This window comes from Pleurodeles waltl, chromosome 3_1 (genome assembly GCF_031143425.1).
Source record: "Pleurodeles waltl isolate 20211129_DDA chromosome 3_1, aPleWal1.hap1.20221129, whole genome shotgun sequence".
NCBI classification, from domain to species: Eukaryota; Metazoa; Chordata; class Amphibia; order Caudata; family Salamandridae; genus Pleurodeles; species Pleurodeles waltl.
Window position 1 is genome coordinate 1,641,317,348 of NC_090440.1, and position 26,087 is coordinate 1,641,343,434.

At 42.4% G+C, this 26,087-nt stretch overlaps 1 protein-coding gene across 1 annotated transcript in view; it reads right to left on the reverse strand.

The window, feature by feature from the left end:
• SLC25A12 (solute carrier family 25 member 12) overlaps positions 1 to 26,087 on the reverse strand; it is a 451,247-nt gene that overhangs the window by 316,292 nt on the left and 108,868 nt on the right. The window contains exon 4 of the mRNA XM_069225331.1: positions 17,083 to 17,198. Within this exon, the coding sequence (XP_069081432.1) occupies positions 17,083 to 17,198 (116 nt within the window). The remainder of the gene's footprint in view (positions 1 to 17,082; positions 17,199 to 26,087) is intronic.

Sequence of the window (26,087 nt, forward strand, 5' to 3'; positions counted from 1 at the left end):
ATGAAGTAGTTAGGATCTCATCCAATTCCTTCTAATGAAGTACTTCAAAGTTAAAACTTAAAAATATTCCAGTGTTGGGTTGACTTAGCGGAAGGCAGGTATTTGAAACATTCAGCAGATTTATGGAACTTGAAAAATGTATTTCTCTAGTGATTTGAAAGTGATATGATCAATTTATGGAGTTATTTACTCAGTAGGAATTCTTTAGAACCTAGATCATAATAAATAATTCAGACGTGGCAGCAAGATGATATGGTAATGAACTTGGTAAATGGTACTAGTTCATCAAATGGAACTTCTTGAAACAATAAAGCTGTTAAGGGGTGCTGGAAACGGCCCTATCTACAGGGTCATCCCCAGACATTTTGCCTTCCTGCCTCACCCTTTTGCTGAATACGTTTCCGATTGGTTTAGGGCTCTGGGAATTTTACCACTCCTAAACAGTGCTATAGTGCATGGGCCCTTTCTCTACAATGTGGTAACATTAGCTTATCCCCGCTTGGCATATTTAATTTACTTATAGGTCCCTAGTAGAGTGCACTATATGTGCCCAGGGCCTGTAAATTAAATGCTACTAGTGGGCCTGCAGCACTGATTGGCCCACCCACGTAAGTAGCCCTTCAAACCTCTCTCAGGCTTTCCACTTCAGAGCCTGTGTGTTCAGTTTTAAACTGCAATGTCCACCTGGCAAGGTCCACCTTCTGCCAGGCCCAGACCTTCCTTTTCAATACATATACGACTCCCCTGAAGTAAACCCAGGACAGCCCCACAGGCAGTGTGCAGTGTATTTAAAAAGCTGGACATGTACTTTTAAGTTTTACATGTCCTGGTAGGGAAAAACTCTTGCATTTGTTTTTTTAACATTGCAAGGCCTACCTCTACCCTAGGTTAGCACTGGGATTACCGCATTACACCTTATAATTGTAATTCACAATCTGGAAGAGATAGACTTTTCATGTTTGGTGTCTTTGGCATCACAATTTAAAATCACAATTTATGGTGAAGTTGGATTTTAAATTGCAATTTAGAAAATGCCACTGGCATTCTCTTGCCTTAGCCACTTGTTGCTTACTGTCTGTCTCTGATCACATGTCTGGGCTGGGGGAGAGCTGGGCTTTATTCCCTCCAGACAGCCAGACATAAAGGGAGCTTAGGAATGACTGGATGGGGCATCTGCATCCTGATGGATCATCCAGGGCAGGATGGGAGGGAGGAGCTGAGTACATCCTCCCTTACACCTGAATAGGCTGTCTCCTGGCTGCACACAAAGGGTTGCAATTCCCCCCTGTACTGAGTCTGAAGCCACAGAAGAAAGTGCAGGACATCTGTGCACTTCAAAGGCATCTCTTTGAAGTCTCCCCACTTCAAAGGCACAGTTGGGTATAAGAACTGGACCTCAGATACCACCAGCTCAGTACACTTCTGGACCTGTTGATACTCTTCCAGGAAGAAGGACTGCTGTGCTGCTGAAAGCCTGTACTCTGTTGGAGTGCTGTTTTGCTAGACTCCTGCTCTGCTATGCTGGGCTGTTCCTGCTGCCCTTTTGCCTGAGAGTGGGAAGAACCTGAACCTCTTCAACCCAGAACACAGAGTGACTTCAAGGGGTAGTTAACTGGTCTGATCTGAAGTCTCAGGGACATAAGAGACTTCCAACCACCCTGCTCCTGCACCTGGACTTGTAATCTGTGAGTCTGTTCTGCCAGTGGCGCCACCCCAGTTCTGGACCCTTGGAAGCAGACCTAAAGTGCTTGATCCAGTAGAACCGAAGCAGAATCAATGCATCGCCACTGATGTGTGGAGAAACTTGACTCAGCCCCTACACCTCAACTGCCCAACATCTCCTGGATGTTGACGCACCAGGAACTCGCACCGCAGCCTAACTGCATCTCATCACTGCTGCTTAAAGGAGAAAAGCAATGCATCCCCTCTGCTGTGTGGTTCAGAACTGACCCATCGCTCCGCATCCTGGATTTAAGGTACTTTTGTCCAGTGGGCCCAACTGGCTCCCTGTAGCCGGCCCATGCTCCATCACCGTTGGCCTGAACTTTTGACTTTGTTCCAGTCCGGTGTGACCAGATGTCCCCGGCTGTCCCTTTTGGCTTCTAAGCGGGGTTTCACAGTTTATTGATTAATAATTCAAGCTCTACTTATTGGATTGTTGTCGTTTTGGTCTTGTTTTATTCATTAAATTAAGTTCTATTCTAATAAACTGGTGTGGGACACTTTTTGTGTGGTGTTTGACGGTGTTACTGTTTGAAGTGTTGCACAAATATTTTACACATTGCCATCAAGTTAAACCCGACTGCTCTGTGCCAAGCTACCGGGGTTGAGTACAGGTTAATTTGGGGCTTGCTTTTGCCTTGCTTGACCAGGGCTCACACCCCAGTCAACCAGCAACACAATTTATCACATGGGGACAGTCCTTTTGATATGGCTATAATGCTAAAAGATTGGAAAGAGAAGGGATCGCTGTGGAGGACGATACATGATTTCATTTGTTGAAAAGTGAACAAATTTGGCCAATTTAAGATTAAGACTAGTGCAGCAAAATATAATAATGTGGTCTGCAAGTAAAATGTCTAAATGACACAACACAGGCTTTTTGCTGTTGATGTCGACTAAATAGTGTAGGATTGTTATATATGTTTATGGTATGCTAGATGGTTAAGGAGATTAGCGGTGGGATTTGGCTCATTAGTAGCATGGTCTCAAACAAGTGTCTGAAAAAAGACAAGGATGTAGTAATTGTTCATATATGGCCATGTAAAGAAAATTGGAAACAGAGAAAGACCCAGATTTGTGAAGGGATTTATGATGAGCAAATTGTGTATTCTTATAAATGGAAGAATAAATCAAAGTTACATGCAATCCATGGATTCAGGACAAAACGAATATAGCAGGTCTTGAGAGAGCGTAATTTTGCAAAGAAGGGAAAATAAATACAAGTTAGGAGATGTGAGGTTCATTAACTGAATTTTATGGAGTCGACTTATGTAAATGACTTCAAATTAATCAACCTATTACATAGTGATATATAGCAATGGGAGTTTCCTTTGCTTGACGAAATTTCGTGGTGTATTTGTTCATACAGCTTGATCAATGTTTCTTTTAAAATATATTATTGCCTTATGAACTTACTGATTTTGTTATTTATCTTTTGATGGGAAGAGCTGCATTAAGTGTTTTTATATACTGTATAATGTTTGTACATTAAAAACGACAAGATAATAAAATGGTAGATTCACATAGAATGAACTGGATATTTTTATGTGAAAAAGCAGCTTAGACTTAAAACTTATGCCTGTGAGTGGGCACAGACAGAGAATGGAACAAGTCGCTGGTAATGCTTGCTGAACGAAAGATACTGCTGAGACAGTTTATTAATGTAGATCCATTAACATCTGGTAACTGTACTGCTAGAGAAAAGAATGCTTGGCAGGAACAAAAGGAAAAGGGTTTCTGTCACTTTGATGGGATGATCACCGAGACCAAAACCCATCATCACTCATAATACAATTTAAGGGAGAGCATCTTAAAGCCACATTTTCTGCAATTTAGCACATGAGACACAAATATCATGATGTGTGTGGAAATATGGAGTCCTGATGCGCTTCATAATGTGGCATTCCTCATTAGAAAGGTGTGGAACATATCCACTGGCCATATTAAATCGTTGTGATTTAAACAAGCCTAAAATAAAATGTGTTAAAAAAACTTATATAACTGATCATCATGGAGCCGACTGTAACATAGTGCTTGATGCGAAGCTGCTGCACAACAGATGAAGAAACGTGACTGCACTGTGTTTGTGCCATTTAAATCAGGTTAAGTTATAATGTAAGATGAACAGATTGCTGCACCACAATGCTGAATTAAAAACAAATGCCAGAACAAGCAAGAGAAAGACAGAAAAGGGAGGAAAGAAGGAGCAAGAGAAAGGTGAGGAAACAATGCCAAGGAGAGAAAGCAGCAATGAAAAAGAATTGGCAAGAGTGAGATAAAGAGACAGGAAGTGTATGGTGCTGGATGAAAGAGGCCTGAGATTGAACCAAAACAAAGCAGCCTTGGTATTTGGCAAAACTGAAATTTGAGAATGCTGGTGGTGAATTTCTTTAAAAAACATTGGGCCTTGGCACTTATTCTTTTACAAATTACTGCCTATTCGTTCTCACACGTTTACATACCCGTGAATTCCCCCCAAAACATCTAAAATGAGAATAAAATGAGAATGTGTATTTGGACCATACCTGTATATAATTCGTACAAACCAAAAGCAGCGCATTCAGGTTTTTCTGTGTCTGTTGCTTTAAATGTTTATTTCCATTACAATCTATTCTGTCATTTTCTGTCAGTCAATCAGTGAGTACCTCGCAAAGGCACAGGATTCCAAAGTAGGACTGATTTCTTAGTGACTCGGGCAAAACCAAGTGCATTAACCAGAAGATCACTATTTACTTGCTGAGTGTAAAATCCACTCTACTTGCTTTAAGGGATTAAAAGAACCGATTAGTCCTCATTTAGTACTTCCCCGAAGATTACAATTTGTCCAACAGAGCCTGGTCGATTGAAGATCTCTCTCATGTAGAACACAGTTGTGCGGAGCACAGTCAGAGGTGAGGCAAGCAGGCCCTATTGCAGGCATCCGTCGATGAAAGCAAGAGTGGCCCGCCACTCTTATGCTTTAAACGCTGCTCATGGCTCCATAAACAACAGGCACATGCTCCACAAGATGGCCTCCCATTTCTGGAACGTTGGGGTGTCAATAATTCAATGAAGTGCAATAATTACATTCTTGCATTTCTTAATCCCTAGCAACAGCCAGCGCGCCATTGAACAGAAAATACAAGTGGAGGTTTTATCAATAGAAAGGCTTTTAGGAAAATGGCATGACACTAAGCCCATAATAACTGGCAGCTTTTCCGCGAAAAGCTGAGAATCAGAAAACACGTGTCCAATAAACTAAACTTAGGCAGTGGCCCAAAAACATACTGATTAAAGTAAGGAATAGAAGACTGAATGTGAAGAAAATATTTTTATATGTTACATTCAAGACTTTAGAGGTAAAAAGATCCTATGGGAAACATGCGTGTTCTTTTTTAAATAGGGTTGGGTATAACATTCATACACTATCACCCATGTACCAGACATTTCACAAACGAAGCCACAGTTGGCAAGCAGCATGTCACACAATTCAACCATTCGTGACTTTTTTTGGGAAGCAGCTTTACTTATTCTGGGAACAGGCCTGACAGAAAATGTCTACCTGACATGGTACTCTTCACAAGTATGGTTCGCAAAGTAAAACCCGCTGGCTAGAACATCAAAGAAATACTCAGACTAAAGAAATACATTAGGCTTCAGTCAAACCTACAATTTCTGATCGCAAATCTGGACCACAGAGCCAATGGCGTTAGGAGAACGTGCAGATTCCCCTGCTAGCATTGACACTCAGGACCCACGTGCTCTCCAGCTTTGCCACTGTATAGGAATATTTTGAACGCACAACTTGTGATTGGTGTTCAGTTGTTATTAATATAACATGTTAAAAACAACACATGTAGGAAGAGACAAAAACTCACCCACTAAAATCGTCTTTTTACTCTGGCTACTGCTTGAACAGAAAACAGGCCCATGGCGGACCCTGACAAACGGATGTTCAAGTATAGCCTTGTTCTCAAAGTTCTGATCTTCATTCCCTTGAATATCAATGCCTACCTGGTGTGGCATTCCTAGGATGGAATGTAGTTCTCTAAACTTCCTTAAAAAATGAATGTATAAAAAAACATAGCATGGGCTTTTACAGCATTTAGGGCAGAAGAAGGGGGGATAGAGGCGGAGGGCGCAGTGACACTGCATCCGCAGTGTAGGGTCACAGTAAGGATGGATAAGAAACTGCAGTAAGGTATAAAGGGAGGGCTGGTTCAGCAAGGAGAGTAGCTAAGCTGAAGGTGAGGGAAAGGCTGGCGTGGGAGTGTTCCCACATTCAGGTGTTCAGCACGTATTTAGGTGTTGCTTGTATAGATGAATTTTCAAATCATTGCAACTACTCCTCATTCTAATCGTTTACATCTCTAGAAAAAGTGGTGCTGTAATGGTAGGTTGGCCGGTTGACACCTGAATGATTAGTAAGGAGGGCACGAATAACAACCGCAGCAGTCTGGCAGGAGGGCTGGATTGGTGGGGAAATGGGTGAATCTGCACAGCATCTAGACATCTCCAGCATCTTCAACATTATCGCCGTTGTGATGGGAATTCCACTTCTATCACTGCCTGCTAAATTCGGGATTGCATTGGCTCTATACTCCATATAGGTACCGCCATCAAATGCCTTGCTGTATTCTAGGATCTTGACCCTCTATCTTTTAAAATAAATGTTCTTCTCTATCTTTTAAATACAATTTTTTTGAGTTTTTTACTTTTCCATAGCACAACAACAAACCCAGTGTTTTCCCCATGACCATCTCCCTGTCCCACGTACTGCCAGCAAAGTTAGGCCGATCCTTTGCAGTAACAACCAATAAGTGCTGTGCACCACCCATTCCGTGTTGCAGTGTCTGTGATATTGACTGTTCATGGAAGCAACAGGTCTGGGGATAGTCAGAGGAAGGACAGAGAGGGGGGAGTACAGGACCTGTTCACACTGGTCTGCAATGATGTGGTGCTATGGTCCCACCCCTCATATCTTCCCAAATTTATTGGCGCAGCTCTGATCTCAGAAGATTACTTTTTCCAGGGTCATACATGAGTCCATGCTACTCTCCCACTCTGATATCGTTTGAGATATCCCCTCCCCCGATTTTCCCATTTTTGGGCAATGTCCTGTTTGGCCACATTGAAGCCCATGTTTATAAGCAGCTTCTTGCATCTGCTGGCTTTTACTTCTTTCCATATCCTCAATCATATCAGAGAGGCATTTGACAGGCAGGTACAATCTGTGGCTTCTTCCAGCCTTTGGGTTGCCATTTGCCAGTGCTGTTGGAGTTTGAGGCATTACCACAAAAAATGGAAGAACGTACCTCGCTGCCTGAAGTTTCGCAGACATCCCTTCATCTCAGCCCTTCCTATTCTATGAGCAAAATGTTCTACTGTAGTATACTCTATGCAGGATTTTAAGTTGCGCTAGCCTATATCTGGGTCTTACTGGGTCTTACTGCCACTTCACGGGGAAATCACTTTGCCTCCTCACGTCATCCTCTATAGTCCTCAGATCAATCTGCCATTTCTCCCTCAATTTTGTCTGTGCCCTGTGGGTATTGATCATAACTGTGCTATATGTGAGAGATAAAGCCTTAGTGTCGATCTGCCCATTCAACAGTCTCCTGTTTAATGGCGAGTCTTCATGTGTCTCTTCATGTGCCAGGACCATAGAGCATAGGCCATGTCATAACTGCAGGTAAGCGATTGGGATTTGGCCATTTCATACTCTAATTGAAAATGTTCAAATGGGACAATTCCATTTGCATACCACACCTGTTATAACATCAATATAACTATTAGATCCCACTTTTTGAATCCTAGTAGTTTAGCCACCACCCTACGCTTTGTTCCCACCAACATGGTATTTTGGGGTCAGTCTGTTCTCCCATCCAGTCTCTCTGGTGAGTCTACGCCATGCCTAGAGCACAGTATCTGTTGCAGGAGGCAGTGGACTCTGTCTTTCCCCCATACAAGGTGTGCAGGTATCCCATTTCACCCAGTGTGAGTCTGTCTAATCCGAATGCAGGTTCCTCCACTGGGGAGTAAGCCCATCTGTTAAGCATGCATACTTGCCCTGCTTCATAGTATTTGCAGACGTTCAGCAGGGCAATTGCCCCTTTATATTTAGAGTGTTGGAGGGTGTGCAAGGCTATCCGGTGTAGGGTTTCCCCCCAAAGGAGATCTAGAGCAGATGATCTATTTTTTTATTTTTTAAGTGGGCAGGTGTCCACAGAGTATACTGTAGTATACTGGTGAACCTAGATACAGCTATAATTTTAAAGATTGCCGCCTGTCCGTTAGTGAGAGAAGAAGATTTGGCCAGTGTGTTATGTGCTTTTCTAAAGTAGTCAGGAGGGGACATTTCATAATGTGTGTTGTCGTCCCAATCCTAGATATTTGAAATAGTAAGTTCCTCCCAACCCCTCTTATATGTCCCATCCCCTAAGTTGTGCATCAACCTATATCCATCCTGCCAGTGGTCTGATGGGTACAGCGAACAGCATGAGTGAGAGAGGACATCCCTGGTGTGTACCTCTCCCAAAAGAGAGCACTTGTGACCAAGTGACATTGACTCTCACTGCCCCCAGCGGAGTTGTGTATAGGAAACATACCTGTGCACAGTATCTCAGCCCTAGTCCTGCTTTTTTTCAGGATGGCAAAGAGGAAAGGCCACTCTACTGAGTCAATGCCTTCTTTGCAACAAGGGATCAGATTGCCTGCCACCAAGGCCTCATTGTTATACATGCGCCTTAGATTCAACTTGGTGGATCTTAGTGGGATTGATCCAAACTGAACTAGGTGGATCAAGTCAGTGATAACCAACTATAGCCGATTGGCCAGTACCCTTGCAAGGACTGTAACTTCTGCATTAAGCAGGAATATTGGTTGATAGGAATCACAAGCATTCTGTGGCTTCCCATATGTGTGGATCAGTTTTATTGCTTCTGTCCCTAGGTCTGGTGATCATGTTCGAAACTGAAGCGCCGGTCTATACATGGTGTATAGCGGATTAATCTCCTTATTTGCCTGCCATATTTTTATAGATCTGTGGGTAGACCATTAGGGCCAGGCATTTTTCCAGTCTGCAATTATGTAACAGCCTCTCCTATACCCTCCTCAAGGAGTTTCCCTTCTACAAGGTCCCCTTGCATTATGCACTTTGTAGGGCAGACTTTAACAAAGTTGTTAAGGTCTGACAGTTTTAGTGTGGATTGTGGCACATAAAAGGCTTGGAAGTAATCATCAAATGTTTCCGCTATTTACCGACCCCCTGTCACTTCTCTCACCCATGGAATATAAATGTGTAGGACTTGTCTCTGTTCCCACTCCTGGCTGGTCAACCACGTCAGTCATTTACCAGTCATCTCTATTTTTGTTTAAGGAGATAGTAAATTTTTACAAGAGGAGAGCGGTTCTGTATTTGTCTCCTTTGGCAGCTACAGTTTGTGCATCTGTCATTGTAGGTCACTGCACGTGTTCAGCTTCCAACTCCTTAACCTCTTCTAGGTCCTTCACCCATTTCTCACTCCATCACTTCTGTCCTATTTCTATGGAGATGATTACCCCTCTGATAATGGCCCTGTGGGCTTCCCAGAGCATGTCTGCACCCGTCACTGACCCAGTGTTGTCTTTGAAGAATTCACTTATGGAGGGTGAGTTTTGGATTAAGGCGCTCAATTAACAGACAGACACTATGGCCCTCATTATGACTGTGGCAGTCTTTTCCGAAGACTTCCCAAGACTGCCGCAGTCCCTGAAGACCGGCAGTGCTGCCGGTCTTCCGACCGCCGTATTATGAATGCCACCAGCCTTAGGTATATATACAGTCTTGAAAGTAAATTCTCCAAAGGTCACGTTTCAGTCTTGAAATTCGTGGAGATATATTTTTCTTATGTTCCAGATTAGCCAACACGTGTTTTGTCGTACTCATGACGTTATCAGGGCTAAAAGTCAAACACAACAACTTCCATTTTATGCAGGCTATCTGTTAAACCTACTGTGTCAACATATCCTCACGTGACATCAAATGTGCAATTCCTGTTACAAAAGAAGCCGTGGGAATATTAGGAAACTCATGCACAATATTAAAGATATCAAATGTTAGATCTACTCCATTCCGGTTGAAATGCAGCCAACACTAGTATTTAGTCCATATATTGCAATACAAGCTGATATTTATATGAGCCAGTAGTAAATATTTTGCTGTGTGTCATATGCAAGATTGCACTCTGTGTGTTAATAACATGCTCAAGTGTCCGTCCACTAGTCAGGCTCGTGTATCACCACAGTGAACACCTCATTCAAGAACATCCCTTATACCATGTGAAATTTCTATAATAACCGCCTTGTGTCAAAACATAATTCTATGTAGGCAAAGAAATACCTGTAAGATGTCAGCACTGTCTTCACTTACTCTGTAAACATTAAAAATATACACTCAAAATTCAAAACATCCTCACCGACACCCTATATCGTTATGCATCTTCTTATGTCCTACCTGTGAATCTATATGGTATCTTCTTTGTGAGTCCCAAATTAAATCTGCAAAGTTGTAAACTTACCTGAAATGAAACCACATATTTATAAGGTTAGAGTATTCATTCTCACACTCTCTACTCGAAGGCCCTTGACACCTCCTAAATTCACCTTAACTCACCTATGTTTTCTAAATGTAGTGTAAAGTTCTGTCTTTCCACTACTATCCCAGTGTAAACGGCGTTAGTTCGCCAGCACTCATAGGTACATTACATAATAAAAAGTGAAAGAGGACTATTATGTCTCAACTCATAACATAAATAAAGGACTCCAAAGTCTACAATATCTCGCCACCATCTTAGAGCAACAAACTAGTGTAATTACAATCCATTAAAATACCATTCTTTATCGTAAGGCCTAGACACTTTCTAGCTCGCCATCCCTGAATATCTATTTATAACCGAAAAGTAATAAAATGCAAAAGAGGACTATTATGTCACGCCATAACATTGATGAAGGACTCCAAAGTTTACAATATCTTGCCACCATCTTAGAGCATTAATTAAGAATAATTGCAATCTGTTGAGATAAAATTCTCTATCATCAGGATTTAGAAACTTTCTAGCTCTCCACTGAAATGAGTCATTGGCACATACCTAATGTGTAACCGTAATGTACAAAAGCATATGTTCATCCAGACTGAAACTGCAAAAAAGTGGTACTCCAACGACTAAGTCCTACACACCAAATAGCTCGCCATTTATTTCAGACAATGGCACTTTCCCAATATAAATACGTAATCCACGGAAACCTACTATTCATCACAACTATAATCCACAAAATCATAATTCCCTATAGACCCACATTACAGGGATCCCCACATTTACTTACTGTTGCTAACATAGCAAAATAACTGATATATTATCCTTCTTCTCAATGTAGTACCTCTTTGATACACCATATTACATATTCCAGTAACAAAAAAAGGACATACATTCCAGCTAAGTATTCACCATCCTCATTAGATAGTGTGCCTACTAATGGGTAAAAGAAATACAATTTTTTATATATATTTTTTATATATATATATAATAATAATATATATTATTCCTGTGATGGTGTGGCAATAATGCTAACGCCACAATACAAAGGTGAGTACATACAGTCGATCACCCAAAACAAACATAATAAAAAACTCCACTATAAATTCAAAATTATATCCAACTCCTGATGGGATGATCATGATATCAACAAAAAATGATTCAGTACATAATTATTCTATTTCAATCTCCCAAAAGGTACTGTAATTCATGATCTCTGTTTAGCCCATTCTCAACTGCCCTCAGTCTCAATATCCACAACGTTTCCCTACGTCCAAGACTCAATTCTCTGTTACCGCCTCGTGGATCCCTACTTAATGGTCTATTCCAAAAAATCCAAAGGTATTGTATCCTTCCTGTACCAAACATTCCATGTCATGAACTGCCAATGGATATCTTGTATCCCCTGATTTCAGTGCCCTCACATGTTCTCCTGCCTTGTCTTTTAGGGCTCTAGTATTGATTCCAATATAGATACAATCACACTTAAAAAGCATAATAATATAAACCACAAATGTAGTATTACGACTGATATTTGATCTAATCTCACAATCTTGTGTATCACCATTTCTAAATCTTTTGGTTTTGTTTAATGCCCACCTACACATCCCACAATGTCCACACGTGCTGTGCTAACCAGGCACTACTAGACAACCGCCTAGGATAATTTGGAAACAATAAATTATTTGGAAACAATAAATTCTTCAACGATTTACCCTTTCTGAATTTAATATTCGGTCTATTAGATATGAAATCTAGTAACATTTTATCTTCCTGTAAGACATACCAGTGTTTCTGAAGACATTTACAAAATGTTTGTGCCATCTAACTAAAATCTGTAATCAACTTTATTCTAATTGATTCTTCTTTAGCATTCTAGGTCTCAATTAATGTACTTTATCTAATGATCTTCACAGCCCTATTCCTGGCTCTTCTAACAACATGGTTGCTATAACCCCTTTATAAAACTATCTTTTCCATGTCATGTAGGGATTTATGAAAGTCTTGTGTGTCACTACAGCTACGTCCAGCTCGTAACATTTCCCCGTAAGTTATCGCATTAATCTGGCATCTGGGATGTGCACTCGATGCATGTTACACTGACTTGCATGATGTCATCTTATGTGAAACTCTACTTTGTATTTGATTACCATTCATATAAAGTTCTACATCTAGAATATGACTTTCTCTGCACTGTACTCTTACGTAAACCGTATATTGACGTCATTAATACTTAGATATTCACAATAAATCTCAAGTAGTGTCACATTCCCCATCATTATCATGAAACAGTTATCTATAGAGCGACCCCAATATAAGATGTACTCTGTCCATTTAGCCCCACATGGACCCCAGATCTGCTCCTCCTCCACCCACGGCATAAAGAGGTTAGGGTAGGAAGGAGCAAACCTGGACCCCACCCCGGTCTCTTGTAATTGCCTGTGCCACTTGTCCTTAAAGAGAAACACATTATTATTCAGAATCAGCTCTGTCATTTCTAGCAACATGTGTCTATATTCCCAAAGACTAACATATCTGTAATTGAAAGTGTGTCATAAAACCTTCACTCCCATATCATGTTTTCTACTCACATAGAGCGACACAACATCAAGCGTCACCATCAGCATTCCTCGCTCCCATGTGACATCACTCAATAAACTCAGTGAATGTCTTGTATCCTGTTTCCCCATTTGATATCTGTAATACTGTGCATGCATTTCACAATATTCCCACTGCTCTTTTTGCAACTGGAATTGCACATTTGATGTTACATGGGGATATGTTGAAGCAGTAGGTTTAACATAGAGCCTATGTAAAATGGAGGTGGCTGTGTTTGACTTTTATTCCTGATGAAGTGGTGAATACGACGAAACACATGTTGGCTAATCTGGAACATAAGTCTGCACATATTTCAAGACTGAAATGCAACCATTGGGGAATTAAGTTTCAAGACTGCATATATCCATGGGCGTGTGCTTGAGGCAGTGGACATTTGTCTTTGAAGTAGCACACTGTGGCCTTCACCAGTATGTCAACCACAGCAGAGTGCTCCACGCACCATGTTGCCATTCTCTAGTCCCCAGTCATCCACTTACTGAGCGCGCTCTGCCTTACTCTTAGTGGCGAGTGGTCTGACATCCCCCTATGTCAGGAATTCTGCTTTTGTAAAGTGATCTAGGAATGTGTCGCGAGTGAAGAAATGGTTGATTCTCGAATGGGAGTTATGTGCAGCAGAGTAATACGAGAATCACAGTTCTTGCTGGTGGAGTGTTCACCCATGCCCATTGCCTGTAGGAAACCTTCTGAATTCTCTGGTGTGGTTCTGAAAGGCCCCCCCTCCCAACACTGCCAGGGCATTCAGTAAGGCAACCCAGTAGTCACAAGAGTCTGTAAAGTGTCCGTCTGCAGGGCTGGTACACTGACACTCAGCAGCAATAGCCAGGTCCCCTACCAGTTCCCCAGCACTGCAATGTATCTTGCAATGTCATCTGTCCAAACCTGTGCATGGTGGAAATTAACAGACTTCATGATTATTATCATCACACACCCCTTGAGCCTGATGTGAACCTGAAATGGCATAACACCAAGTACTTCTTCCTCCCAATAAACTGACAGTGTTCCAATGAGATGTGTTTCCTGCAGGAAGACTACATCCATTTTAGATTGTGTCAGCACCCTAGAGACCAGCCCCTGTTGATTTTGTTCCCCAGCCCACTGACATTCCACATCATGAGAGTCAGTGCTTGAGCCATTCTAAATTAAACTTGGTGTGTCTCTTGCTGCCTAGCGGTCTCCTGGGGCGGTCATATTTATTTCACTGTAACATTATGCACACTGGGTGACATTCAAACAGTAAAAGAACCCCAACAATGCCCTCCCCACCTTACCGTGCGGTGGTTTCTGAACTAATCACCTACCCAATGCATGGCACATCCGTAGCCCCAACATATTGGGCAACAATGAGTTTTCCCTATTTTGTCATGTCCTACCCATTAATGAGTTATATGTGCTCCGATGTTCTTGTGGCGCCCAGCATGGTGGGGGTGGATTCTCTGTCACTCTTTTCCAGAGGCTGTGCACCTGTTGCTCCCACCAAAAAGTGCCTCACTCAATGAGGGTGTTCCGACCCCATCCCTTGGGATCTATGTCTGTAGCAGCTTCTTTGTTGCCAATTTGTTAGTTGTTGTCAACCACACTCCTGTCTGCTGGGGATCCCAGGAAAGGTGGGCAGGGCTGGTCCACAAATTGGTCTCTCCTCAGGATAGTTCCTTGCATCTTTGGGGGTATCAAAGAATAAGGAATTTGTCATTGCAGATAACTTTCAGCCGTTCCAGGAAAAGCAACATGTATCCTGGCAGAGGATTTACATGTAACTTTTTTGATCTTATAAGCTGCTCGCAGGATCATGGGTCCATCAGCAAACTTAAAGATTCTGGCAATCATGGGTCGTGGTGGTACCCCAGAGGATGGGCAAGGTGCCATTGAGCAGTGTTCTTTTTCCCCCCAAAAGCATGGAGATACATCCCTCACTGGGCTGAAAACTTCAGCCATGTTTTAGAAGTATTATATAGGCAATGGGCCCTCCCTGTCCTCTGGGATGCCAACGATCCTGATGAAACTTTACCACGGGCGCCTTGTGGTGCCTTCCGCTCATGCCTCAAGCAGCTTTGCAGTGGGTTGGAGGTCAGTGATCTTGGCCTGAGAGTCTCTTTTGTCTCTGAGATGTTCCCTCTGCCTCCACCACACTTTCATCTGTGTTCCTCAGATCCTGCCTTAGCAGGGAGAGTTCAGTACTTAATTCCCCACATTTTCTCTCCAAACATTTCCAGGAGTCATGGATAGCTTTCAGCACGGAGGCTGTGAATTGTGCAGGATTCAGCTCCGACTGAGGTGCGGCCAGTGTTATTTCCTGCTGAGGAAGGTCAGCGTTCGGTTTGGGATTACGGTCTATTTTCCCCTGAGTCAGGTGTGGGGCTGTTTTGTCTTTTCCCATAGCAGCGAGCTCTGCCCTCTTGCCGCCTGTTGTGGATTTGTGCCCTCTCTGGACCATTCTAGGCCACTCATTATGCCTTACACCTCTGATGTGCAGGCTGTACATCTGGGACAGTATTTTTTTACCCTATGCTTTCTGTGTGCTCCAGGGCGAGGCATCCCGGGATCTAGGAAGTCTCCATTGCACCAGGCACCTACCCGCTACAATGCTTATTCCATCCTCAGTTTCGAGTTACCTCACCCTGCTCAGTCCTACTTCACTTCAGGTTCTGGGCAAAGCAAGAGAGAGTACCCAGGGCCAGACACTACCTGCACCTGCCTACCACAGGCTCTCACTATTGTGTCTAGACAACCTTCCATCTCAGGTCCCCAGCTGCCGCAGACAGTCAATTAATGGTGGTGCAGCCCATGTGCTCCATCCAACGGTGTCCAGCTTATGAAGTGGAGGCTCTGCCTCCTGATCTCACTAAGCCCCGCAGAGGGAGGGAGGAGAAAAGCGCACAAGGCCGGGCTCCCCTGCGGTGGCCATACTGCTGTCAGATCACCCACCTCCTCATTTGGTGTTCTCTGCCATGTGCCACCTCTGCTTCAGACCAGCGCAGTTGTCTGCCCTGATTGGCACTCTTCTGCTCTATGCTGCACTCGCTGAGGCTCATACAGCCAGGTCATTCCCTCAGGCACTCGCTGCTTCCCTCTATTGTTGAGGGTGGGACACCATCCACCACTGAACTCCATTGCCCACCAGGCGGCTGTTACCCAATGCCATTCAAGCCCAGCACAAGCTGCATACTTGCGGCCACCAGTGTCCTCCCGACTTGGGCCCTCCAGGCACGGCTATTGGTGGATCAGACATCGGCTGGCAGCACAGGAGGAGCCCTGGATGGCATGCTCCCTTCCCCGTGGCTAGATGGTCATTGGAGTGTAGGATAATGTCAGATTTAGCAGGACTGGGCCTTAAAACTCAGCAAGACACGTCTACCACCTTGGCCTGCCTGGCTTCGCCCCGCACCCCTGTCTATTGACCCTCATAGTGAATTACTCAGCAAGAGTCATGAGAAATGTAATTTAAACAAATGTGCTTGTCATTAATCAAGTGATTTGCTCAACACTTGAAAGATGAAATAGAGGCACACTATGGTGTACCATTAAAAATACATTACACCACCACCCATAGACGTTTGGAAGAGAAAGCAGACTTACATATGAAGGGGCTAATTAGATCTTTCTCGTGGGATAGAGAAAAATGACATAGGCATACAAGCCCACATTCTAAAACTGAGAAATATTAAAGGAGATGATGTTTTAAATAAGAGTTGTACACAGAATTTAGAAAACATAATAGTGTCTCAAAGAAACCAACCATTGTCCCTGTAGTCGAGAAGTAGATCAATAATTTTCATTGAGGAAATATGAAAAGAGGAACTGCTCTTACAGTGTTAAACTTCCATTTTTTCGCTCAACACAACTCACAATTTTGAGATGAACCAATTGTACTAAACTGTGCGCTGCTCTGAAATGTAGTAGTGAGCAGTTCACAAAGACCACAATTTCAGTCCAAGGCCTGTATTATAAAAAGTGCCATGAGGACGCACGAGGCATGTGTTGTGTATTTTTAAAGTGTAGTTGTTATGTTGTATGTTGTATTGTTATGTTGCTTTGCGGATGTTACTACATTATGCGTTGTCAGATAGGTCAGCAAATGCTTTTACATTTCTGGACAATTTCAGGCCAATAGGAGCACATTCCTTTAACGTTACTGTGACAAGTAATCAATCATGCAAGCAACCTCAGGTGTTAAAATCTGTTGCAGCTTTACCGTATGTTACTGTTGCAGTGCCACTCTTGTCGAACAGTTGAAAAGCTGTGATGAACATCGCATCTGGGGCACAAAGCACAGACTCGAAGGCCAAAAACTCTTGAAAAGAAATCAACCTAGAATCAAAATAAAACCAATGCTTAAGATGGGGCAATGATAACATCTGCAGGCAGATTTCACCAGGAGTAAAAATACACAGAATTACTGCTAAATGCAATTAGTGCTTAATTTGTATCCGCGATTGCAGGTGGTAGGCACACACAAAGGAGTAGTCAGTAGAATGAAATTCTCCAACTTTGCACCATGTCCTAAATGAGACCGAGTCGAGAGGGAGGTAAGTGAGCCTGACACTCATTTAGTTGCTTCCCTAAGAGAGTTCTGAAAAGAATGTGGCCAAACAGTGACTTTTACACTTCAATAAATGCAGTCGTTCACCCATTCTTCTCTCTATTCTTCCATTCTTTTCTTCATCCTTTTTTCTCTGAATCCATCCTTCCTCCTTTATGTCCATGCCTCTCTCCATCCAAACATCCGTCAATGCTCACTTCACTCCATCAATCCATTCATTCATCCATCTCTCCGTCTTTCCATTCATCGTGATTTCCATCGTTTTCTCCATGGTTTATGGATAAATATCCATGAATCACTCTCCATCTCTCCGTCCATCTCATCCTCAACCCATCCAACCGGCCTTCTTTCTTTTCATCCACCTATACATCCATTACCTACTCTCCCTCCTTTAATGCTCACTTTTTGCATTTATTTCTCCATCCTTTAGCGTTACAAATCTGTTCTACTGAAGTGATGTCTATGAGCTTCTTTTTGGGAACCAGTGTTCTAATAAAATTGAAAGGAGCCATGAACAATATTTTAAAGTTGCTAAGTTAAACACACTGCTCAGGGGCACCACCCTCCCTTCAGGCAAAACAGGGGCTCATAAATAATGTCCCTGCGAACTGGTACTCAACTTTGCAAAGCACTGCCTATTCTCCATCAGTAGACTACGACGCTGAAAGAAAGGGAAAGGCAGAAAAGGGGGGAAGAAAGAGGAGAGGAAGAAAACGGTGATAAAGGGGCAAAGCAGCGATGAAAAAACTTGTAAGAGTGAGATATGGAGACAAGAAGTGTGATGTGGTGGAAGAAAGAGACATGGGGGGGAAGACAAGGCAGGCTTGGCACCCCAAGCATTTGGTAGCGCCTGCAACACGCTACTAAGAAGAACTTGGGGCCCTGCCCTTATGTTTTTAACAAATTAATCACTGACTATCAGGAAGTGAAAAACATCAGACCGGAACATTCAATATTAGAACTATTCAGCACGTAACAATGGTCCATATGCTTGTATTACTTGATTCATATATGTGGGAGATACAAGGTTAGCTTCTTGCAGGTCTAAACCATAAACTTTACATCTTGGATTGCACTCATTTTCTTTAGAAGTTATGAGTATGCGGTGAAGACGGCACTCAAAATATGACAAACACCAGAGTGAGTCATGCACGTCTGGTTTTCAGTGGTTGTGGTACGTTTTCTGTTATTAGAACCTTGACAATTAGTATATCTTAAAATCATTTGAAGAGGATTGCAGGCAGACACGAATTGGTCAATTCCAGCAGTGTAATTATGCCATATAAATCTAACAAAGGAAGCCACAGCTCTGTATATTAGTCATTGTATTATAAATATCTGGGAAAGCCCTCTGACTCCTACAGACAGCAAGCCCTTCACTGTGATAAATGTAAACTTTTTTTAGACGTGATCACCAGTAAATGGAGCTGCCTAACTGCAAGTGGCTCACATGGTTAAACAGGACGTGGGTTCTGGATCAGTGCTTAATGTGTGCCGGTGTTTGCTCAGCACTGGCACCGACATGTATTTGTCCACCACATGGTGGCACTGTGTGCTTTTTTTCATCACAATTCCTCAGTGGCAGTGAAATATATTCCAAAAAACTAACAGATAGTTACCTCTGTCAGTGGCATCTGGCAACAGTGGCAGGAGCTTGGGTGGTGACAATTCCAAGAAATATTTTGGGTCCTGCCACCTCATTCATTTACAAATTAAGCACTATGTTCGATTGAAACCATTTTACAGTAAGTATTCATTCACATTTCACCAATATGAAAAAATCCTTTCAACTTAGAACCATGCACATCGATTCACCAAATGTTAGGAGCGGTGTAAGAGACATCACACACTCTGACACTAGATGACATCACAAGGTTGTCATCTTGTCTCAGCATTGACTCAACAGCCTACCATGTGCTGCTGTAGGGCCGTTATGAGCCAGAAACGCAGTTAGTAAGCATGGCTTTTAGAACCTTATTTACTAGTTCTTGAAGATGCCTTCGAAGACAGTGCCAGCAGCACCAAAAGGGAGTGTCAGGCATTACTCTGCATGCGTTAACCATGCATGCCTTTATCACACATGAAATACAACATATTGACTTTTGCAACACATTATATTACACTGTATGACTTTACCAGTAGCAACTGGGTGATTATGGTTAGAATCGTGTTTGTGTTGCTAATAACTTTGATGCCATTTGACAAATCTCCCCAAAATGTTCCAAAAAAATGCCACTTTTTGACTAGTTTTTGCATGGAATGTTTTCAGGGTGATCCGTCAAGCGGAGGCCTAGGAAAAAAGGGGGTGTCCCAAAAACCGGTTTTCCCCAATGATTTTCCCATAGGAATTTTAGACACAGCTACACTCTAAACCTGCTGAAAGGATTTACATCAAATTTGTCAGAAAGCTAGATCTTGGTCCCGAAAGAGTGTTTTTTTATTGTGCTGGGTAGTTTTTGAGCAATTAATGCAAAAAAAAAAAAAACTTTGTATATCTAGGGACGCAGAGCCTCCGCAGATCCGAGCAGATCTCAAGCAGAGCTCTGATTGGCTGCAGCCACCTCAACCAGGAAATGGTGGTAGCCTGAGTCCTAAAAAGAACTTAATAAAACATAAGAAGGCAGGGGAGGGATACCCTGAACCAGCCTAGGGCCATTTAAAAAAAACAAAAAAAACAATTGCTATGAACTCAAGGAGGATCTGTGAATCCAAGGCAATAATAAAAAGAAAAAACAAGCGCTGGCTCCTGCACTTATCCTTGAAATCCTCCCCCCCTCGAAGTAGGCCGGGAAGGAGGAGGGCTCTATTTTTTGGGGTGAAAGGGGACGCGCATGGCCCACTCCCAGGGTGATCTCGGCCCTGGGGACACCAATCCTTGGAGCCTGATTTCCTATTTAGGGGGAGAGGGCACACAGTTCCTCCCCCGGGCTGATTTCAGCCCCGGGGACCCCATCCATGGGGGCAGTGTATCTTTTTCAGTGGGATGGGGTAACACAGCTCCCCTCCCACTGCCTTTTTCGGGCCCGGGTTACTCATCCCCCAGGGCCTGGTGTTTTTTCCAGGGGGAGGGGAGCTTGCAGCCTCCCCCCTTCCTGGGCTACTTTTGGCACCAGAGACCCCATCACCTGGGGCCTGAACTATTTTTTAAGTGGAGGGGGGCCATGCGTCCCTTCCCCTGAGCCTCTAAAGGCTCAGGAAATCTCATCCTCCAGGGCCACGAAACTAAGTGAAAGGGAGAGGGGCCACAGGTCCTCTTCCCCGAGACATTAATGGCCCTGGGGACCTCATCTCCTGGGGCTGACTCACTAGCTATGTCAATGGAGGCCAAGCCCAAGAATATAGCGGTTTCCCTTCTTGTACCAGTGTAGACAGAGAAACCTGTGTTTGCTCCCAATTGGAAAATCTGTTTGCCGCTTTCTTACAGTCTAGAGCAACTGCACACCTCGCTGGTGAGTGTTGGCACTCTTCGCCTGGAGCAGCAACATTGGTAGGGAATGCTCCTGCATTCTGCTATCACAAATAAATTCAATGAATTCGGGATTATATGTCCTCTGAGTCTGTAACCTTCTTTGCCCTATGGGACCACAGGCCTGGTCTTTAAATGGCATTGACCCTGCTACCTGTTAATAACTTTCTCAGGATTGCATGTCTGATTTCAATATGGCAGTAGTTCCACATTACTCTGCTTGCATGCGATACATAATAGCCTAGATAACAGGGAAAGCAGGAGATGTTCACTGTTCCCATATGATAGTTTGATGTAGTATAGAACTTAACAGGAGAAAGCACTCCTCAAAGCGCACATTTAGAATCTGCCTCTTCTCGGTAACAAAACTCCTCACCATTCTAGGAAGGCTCAAGGATTTACCTACTATTGATGTTTTACAAGAAACCATAAATAAAGCAGCAAAAGAGGATTTCCAAGCCAGAGGTACTCCTGCTACTAAATGAAAAAGACTTTCCAGATGTTCAAGACATTGATACATCAGAGGTAGAGGGGTACCACACAGGAAGATGTATTCACAGAGCAAAACTGACTGAGGTAATCTAACATTTAAGAGGCAACTCAGATGTTCTTGTTTCATCTGGCAGGTGTCAGGGGTAAAAGGATGATTATGCCAGCACATAAGAGAATAAGGAAAGTTCTGTCCAAGGAACAGGCAGAAGTTGAAAATCCTACCTTTCTAAGATTGTTAGCCAAGAATTCCCCATATCAGTGAAAGAGGATTCTTTAATGGCTGGCATGGCTTCCTAGGAGGCTATTATTGGAAAATGCAGGTCCATCTGATGTAGTAGATAAGAAGATTGAAGGTGCTATAAAAAGATCACATACTACATTCAACTTTGCTCTAAGGGTTGGCAAATATGGAACTGATACTGTACAGTCTTTACTAAGGGATCTTGAATTATTAGCAGAGAAGCTGCAGCAAGGAGTTGCCTGTCCCTTTGGCTTGTCTATGATGGATCCCACAGGTCAGATTTTTAAATGACATTTTATTTGATGGACTTTGTGCTGTGGCCTAAGCATAGGGAAAATAGATAGCAGCAAGAAGACATATCTGGGTGAGAGCCTGGAAAGGAGGGTGACTCGCAGAAAGCACATTTAAGTTGGCAACCCTTAAATGGTATTACAAAAGAGGCCCAGCTAAAAGAACTACCACAGGATGGATAGGAAAAAGGATTTTCCCGTTAGATGTTTATGCTTTCATTAGAGGTAGTCAAACAAGGAGTGGCACCAGGGGGTCCACCTTGGTCCTGAAGAGGAGCCTAGGGGTAAGGCTCCGAAACATGTAGACTAGAAAGTCAGGTACATTACATCCTCCACTTCCGCAGCCCCTTTTTAATCATACTGCCTCCAAGAGATCTATTAACTCATTGGAATTACTAGGAGACAGCTATGTTTAACTCACCCAAGACCCCACTACTCCTATCCCACCTGTGATTCACATTGACAAGACTACATAAGTGCTCCCACATATCCCATAGGTCATAGCACGCCCGCTCCATAGCGGAACGGGAAGAAACCCAATGATGAAGCATGCCACCAAGGGGTAACCCTGGTGGGTGAGGGTTTTTCTAACAGGAAAATCCTTTTTCCTATCCATCCTGTGGTAGTTCTTTTAGCTGGACATCTTTTGTAATGTTATATAGGCTATAAGGAGGACAAACCCAGCCCACCAAGCTCATCCTCCCTCTTTGTTTTGTAACCCTTAAATGGTGCCATAGCTTTTAGATATCACCTAGGAGATCTAATAAAGAAATCAGTTGAATGGAGAAGTGGCAGATGTCCTCCAATTGGAAGGAACTGGCAGCAGCTTACTAAGCTCTTCTGTCCTCTGCACCCCTAATCCATAACTAACATCTGCAGATTTGAACAGATAACTAGGTCATTCGCTCTTATATAAACCACCTAAACAGCTCAAGAGTACTGAGATTATCCCATCTAGCCAAGTTGATAAGAACCAAGGTGGAAGAGAACATCCTATCTCCGACAGTGCTCTATCTTCCAGGGAAGGAGATGGGCATGCAGGCAGGGTGAGCCCGATTTGTCTCTCATCACTGTTCTCACATTATTGCCCCTATTCATTTCTAGTTATCCAGAAGAGTTTGGAAAGCAGTGGATAAATCTGTATGCCTCAGAGAACACTCTTCTGCCCAACTTCAACTCTCTCCTTCCAACTACAGGGTTATGGAGGGTAGATGTGATGGGTTTCCAGAATGCTCTAGAAGATTGGAGTGACGATATGGATGTTCTGCTAGTTCTCCCACAGGTGTATCAAAGACTATGGTTTCCAATTTTTTTACAGTTGGCAAACCGCTTATATCATACATGTTTTCCATCTCCTCTCCGTTCTCCTCATCTGTCACGAACCTTCCTCTGCAGTCTAGTCTTGGGAATTAGGACATTGAATGTTGGGGGTAGGATCTTTGAGATATTCTGAAGAAATTGCCCATTCCATCTAGAGTTGTATAAGACAAAGAACTCTCAAGATATACACTGGACACTAGAAACATTTTGATTCTTGGTTTGAAGCCACTTCCAATTTCTTCGGTTTTGCTGTTTTCACTTTGCATAGCCAGTGGGTGGCAAACAGATCTATCAGTGGTTCTGCTTTGACTTCTTTTGATTCTTTGTCCTCTTGTCTCCTCAAAAGTGTATTTTTGACACACGGTGTAGTCCCTTCCGCAATCCCAGCTTGTAACCTTCATTTGGTGTTTAAAATCCTACAGGAAGATCCTTTTGAGGCTCTACCTAGTATGTCTCAAATTTCAGACTTTATAGATTTTGTGTTTGGTGGCCACTTGTTCAGATCGCAGTCTAGGAGTGATAAAAGGCCTTGCTCACTTATAACCCTTTCATAAACCTTTTTTCTGATAAAGTAGTTTTGAGAGCAAATGCATTGTTTACCTAAGGTTCTTTCTTCTTTTCATCTTTCACAGAATCTTGTCCTTCCGTTTTTTTCCTTCTCCTTCACAGCAGGAGTTCCCTTGCCACTTCCTTGATCACCACAGAGCAATGTTCATCTATTTAGACAGAACCTCTTCTTTTCATCAGGTGGATTTTCTTTTTGCTACATTTGGTTTGTACAATAAGAATAATTGTTCTTCCACAGCTACATTAAAGTAGATGAATCAGACTCTTTATTCCCTAAGCTTATCAAAAGGCACAAGTCCCTTCCCTTTACCATCACAATATACATTTATATGAATAAAGAACACTGGATGCAGAATATAGTCATGGGTGTATTTTTATTGTGTAAGATCTGGGACAAGGAAGACAGACAAGCAGGTAATACTCATCATAAACTTATCTAAGGGGTGGGAGTTTAAAGGTGTTTGGTTTCCTATACATTCAGGTTTAGTTTCTAAACAGGAAGAGCTATGGCTTAACCTGGTCTTTATGGGAACAGGATGAGGAAGTCAGACATATTGGCAGGGCTTTTCTAAGATATTTTAGATATACGCTGTGCCAATGTGGAGAAAGCTCACTGTGTAAGGACTGTACCGAGGAAGACTAGGCCTTGGAGTAATGAAAATTCCCAGTAAGTTATTTGAGCACTATGTCATACATGTCAACATTTTAGAACAGGAAGATGGGGTATTTGGGGAAAAAACATTTGAGGGTGGATTTTCCCCATGGATTGTTATAGAATAAGAGGCAACTTCAGGCAGGAGATAGCTATAAGAAAGCCTTTATTTTCTTCAAAATCGGTAGCCTCTTGTCCGAGTCAGCTCTATAGGCATGTATGACTAACTTCAACCTACTCCACCCACCCCTTCATACCCCCAACCCAAGCAAATACTGTGGCATCTGAAGCAAAAAGAAGGGTCAACCCATTGAAGTGTTTGGAAGACTAAGTAGTATTTTTATGAAAGATGAAAAATAAGTCTCAGGTATGCGACAAGAGGTTCATGATTCAACCGTAAATTGTCTGCAATTTGTGAGCCTTCCATTTTCCAATTTACACAATAGATAATCATGTTGTGAAATAGATTTGCATACCTAAATCTACTTCCACTCATTTTGCTCATATCCATGATACAAAATGACAACCTTATCTAGTTCTCATTGCAGCACCTCCACAGACCAAATCCTTCTTATCATAAAATAGTGCATTCATAAAGTACTTCCTACTGGGGATAAAGCACAATAGCCTTTTTTATAACATTTAAAGCCACATAACGAAATATCAGGGATATTCAGTGTATAACAATTTAAACTGATATCAATTTCTTTTGTCTACCCAGTGAACTGAAAAAAATGTAGGTGGTTGCCTAGACATGGGAGCCTTGGATGCCTGAATCTACAAATTCCTTTGATTAATTAATATTTATGATTAAATACCCTAAGTACGTGTGTTCTATTTCTACTTCCAGAGGATGACTGTTGACAGACCAGCAAAGAAGACCGGGTCATGTTTTACAACCACAAATAATATTTTTAGTTGTAGTGACATTTATTACAAGATGCAGATTTTCCAGACTTTTCTGGAAGCTACTTATTTTGTTCTGTAGGTCACTGGAGTAAGATCAAATTGAAAAGGTTGCCTGCATTGATTAATACATTGATCTCTCTTCCACTCAGTGTTAGGGGATTCGAATATGTGGCTTTCAAATATTGAAGAAAGCAAAGGTAAAGCCCTATTTTAGGTTGTTTTACACACACTTCTCTCAAATGTACTCGTTAGAGGAGCTCAAAAGGACTATAACCCATGTATTGTACAGAAGTGTGTTGACATACTACTATGATTGAGGGATGGCCCAGTTTTGCAATTAAGATCACAGTATTGAATAGTACAGTACAGAAAAGCAGAAGAAAGGTCAATGAATGTAACACATCGGTTGATTTTCTTTTGTGTGTTATAATGTTCTTTGACTGTTATAAATGCCGCGATGTTGTTCTCTATGGTTCATTTACCTGGGTGAAACACAGCTTGTTCAAAGGGAACCTGGCTGTTACTTGCCACTCAATCACTTAGGGTTATATGTGATTTAACAGAAAAATGATTTAAAGGAATACTGTTACTGAGAAACCCTTTCATCTAAACGGTTAGTGGAAATTTTCAGAAGGAATGGCATTTACCATTTTATAGAAACCAATTCATAGGTCTTTGTTTGCAAAACTAGCTTCTGCATACTTATTTTACGGTGTAAAG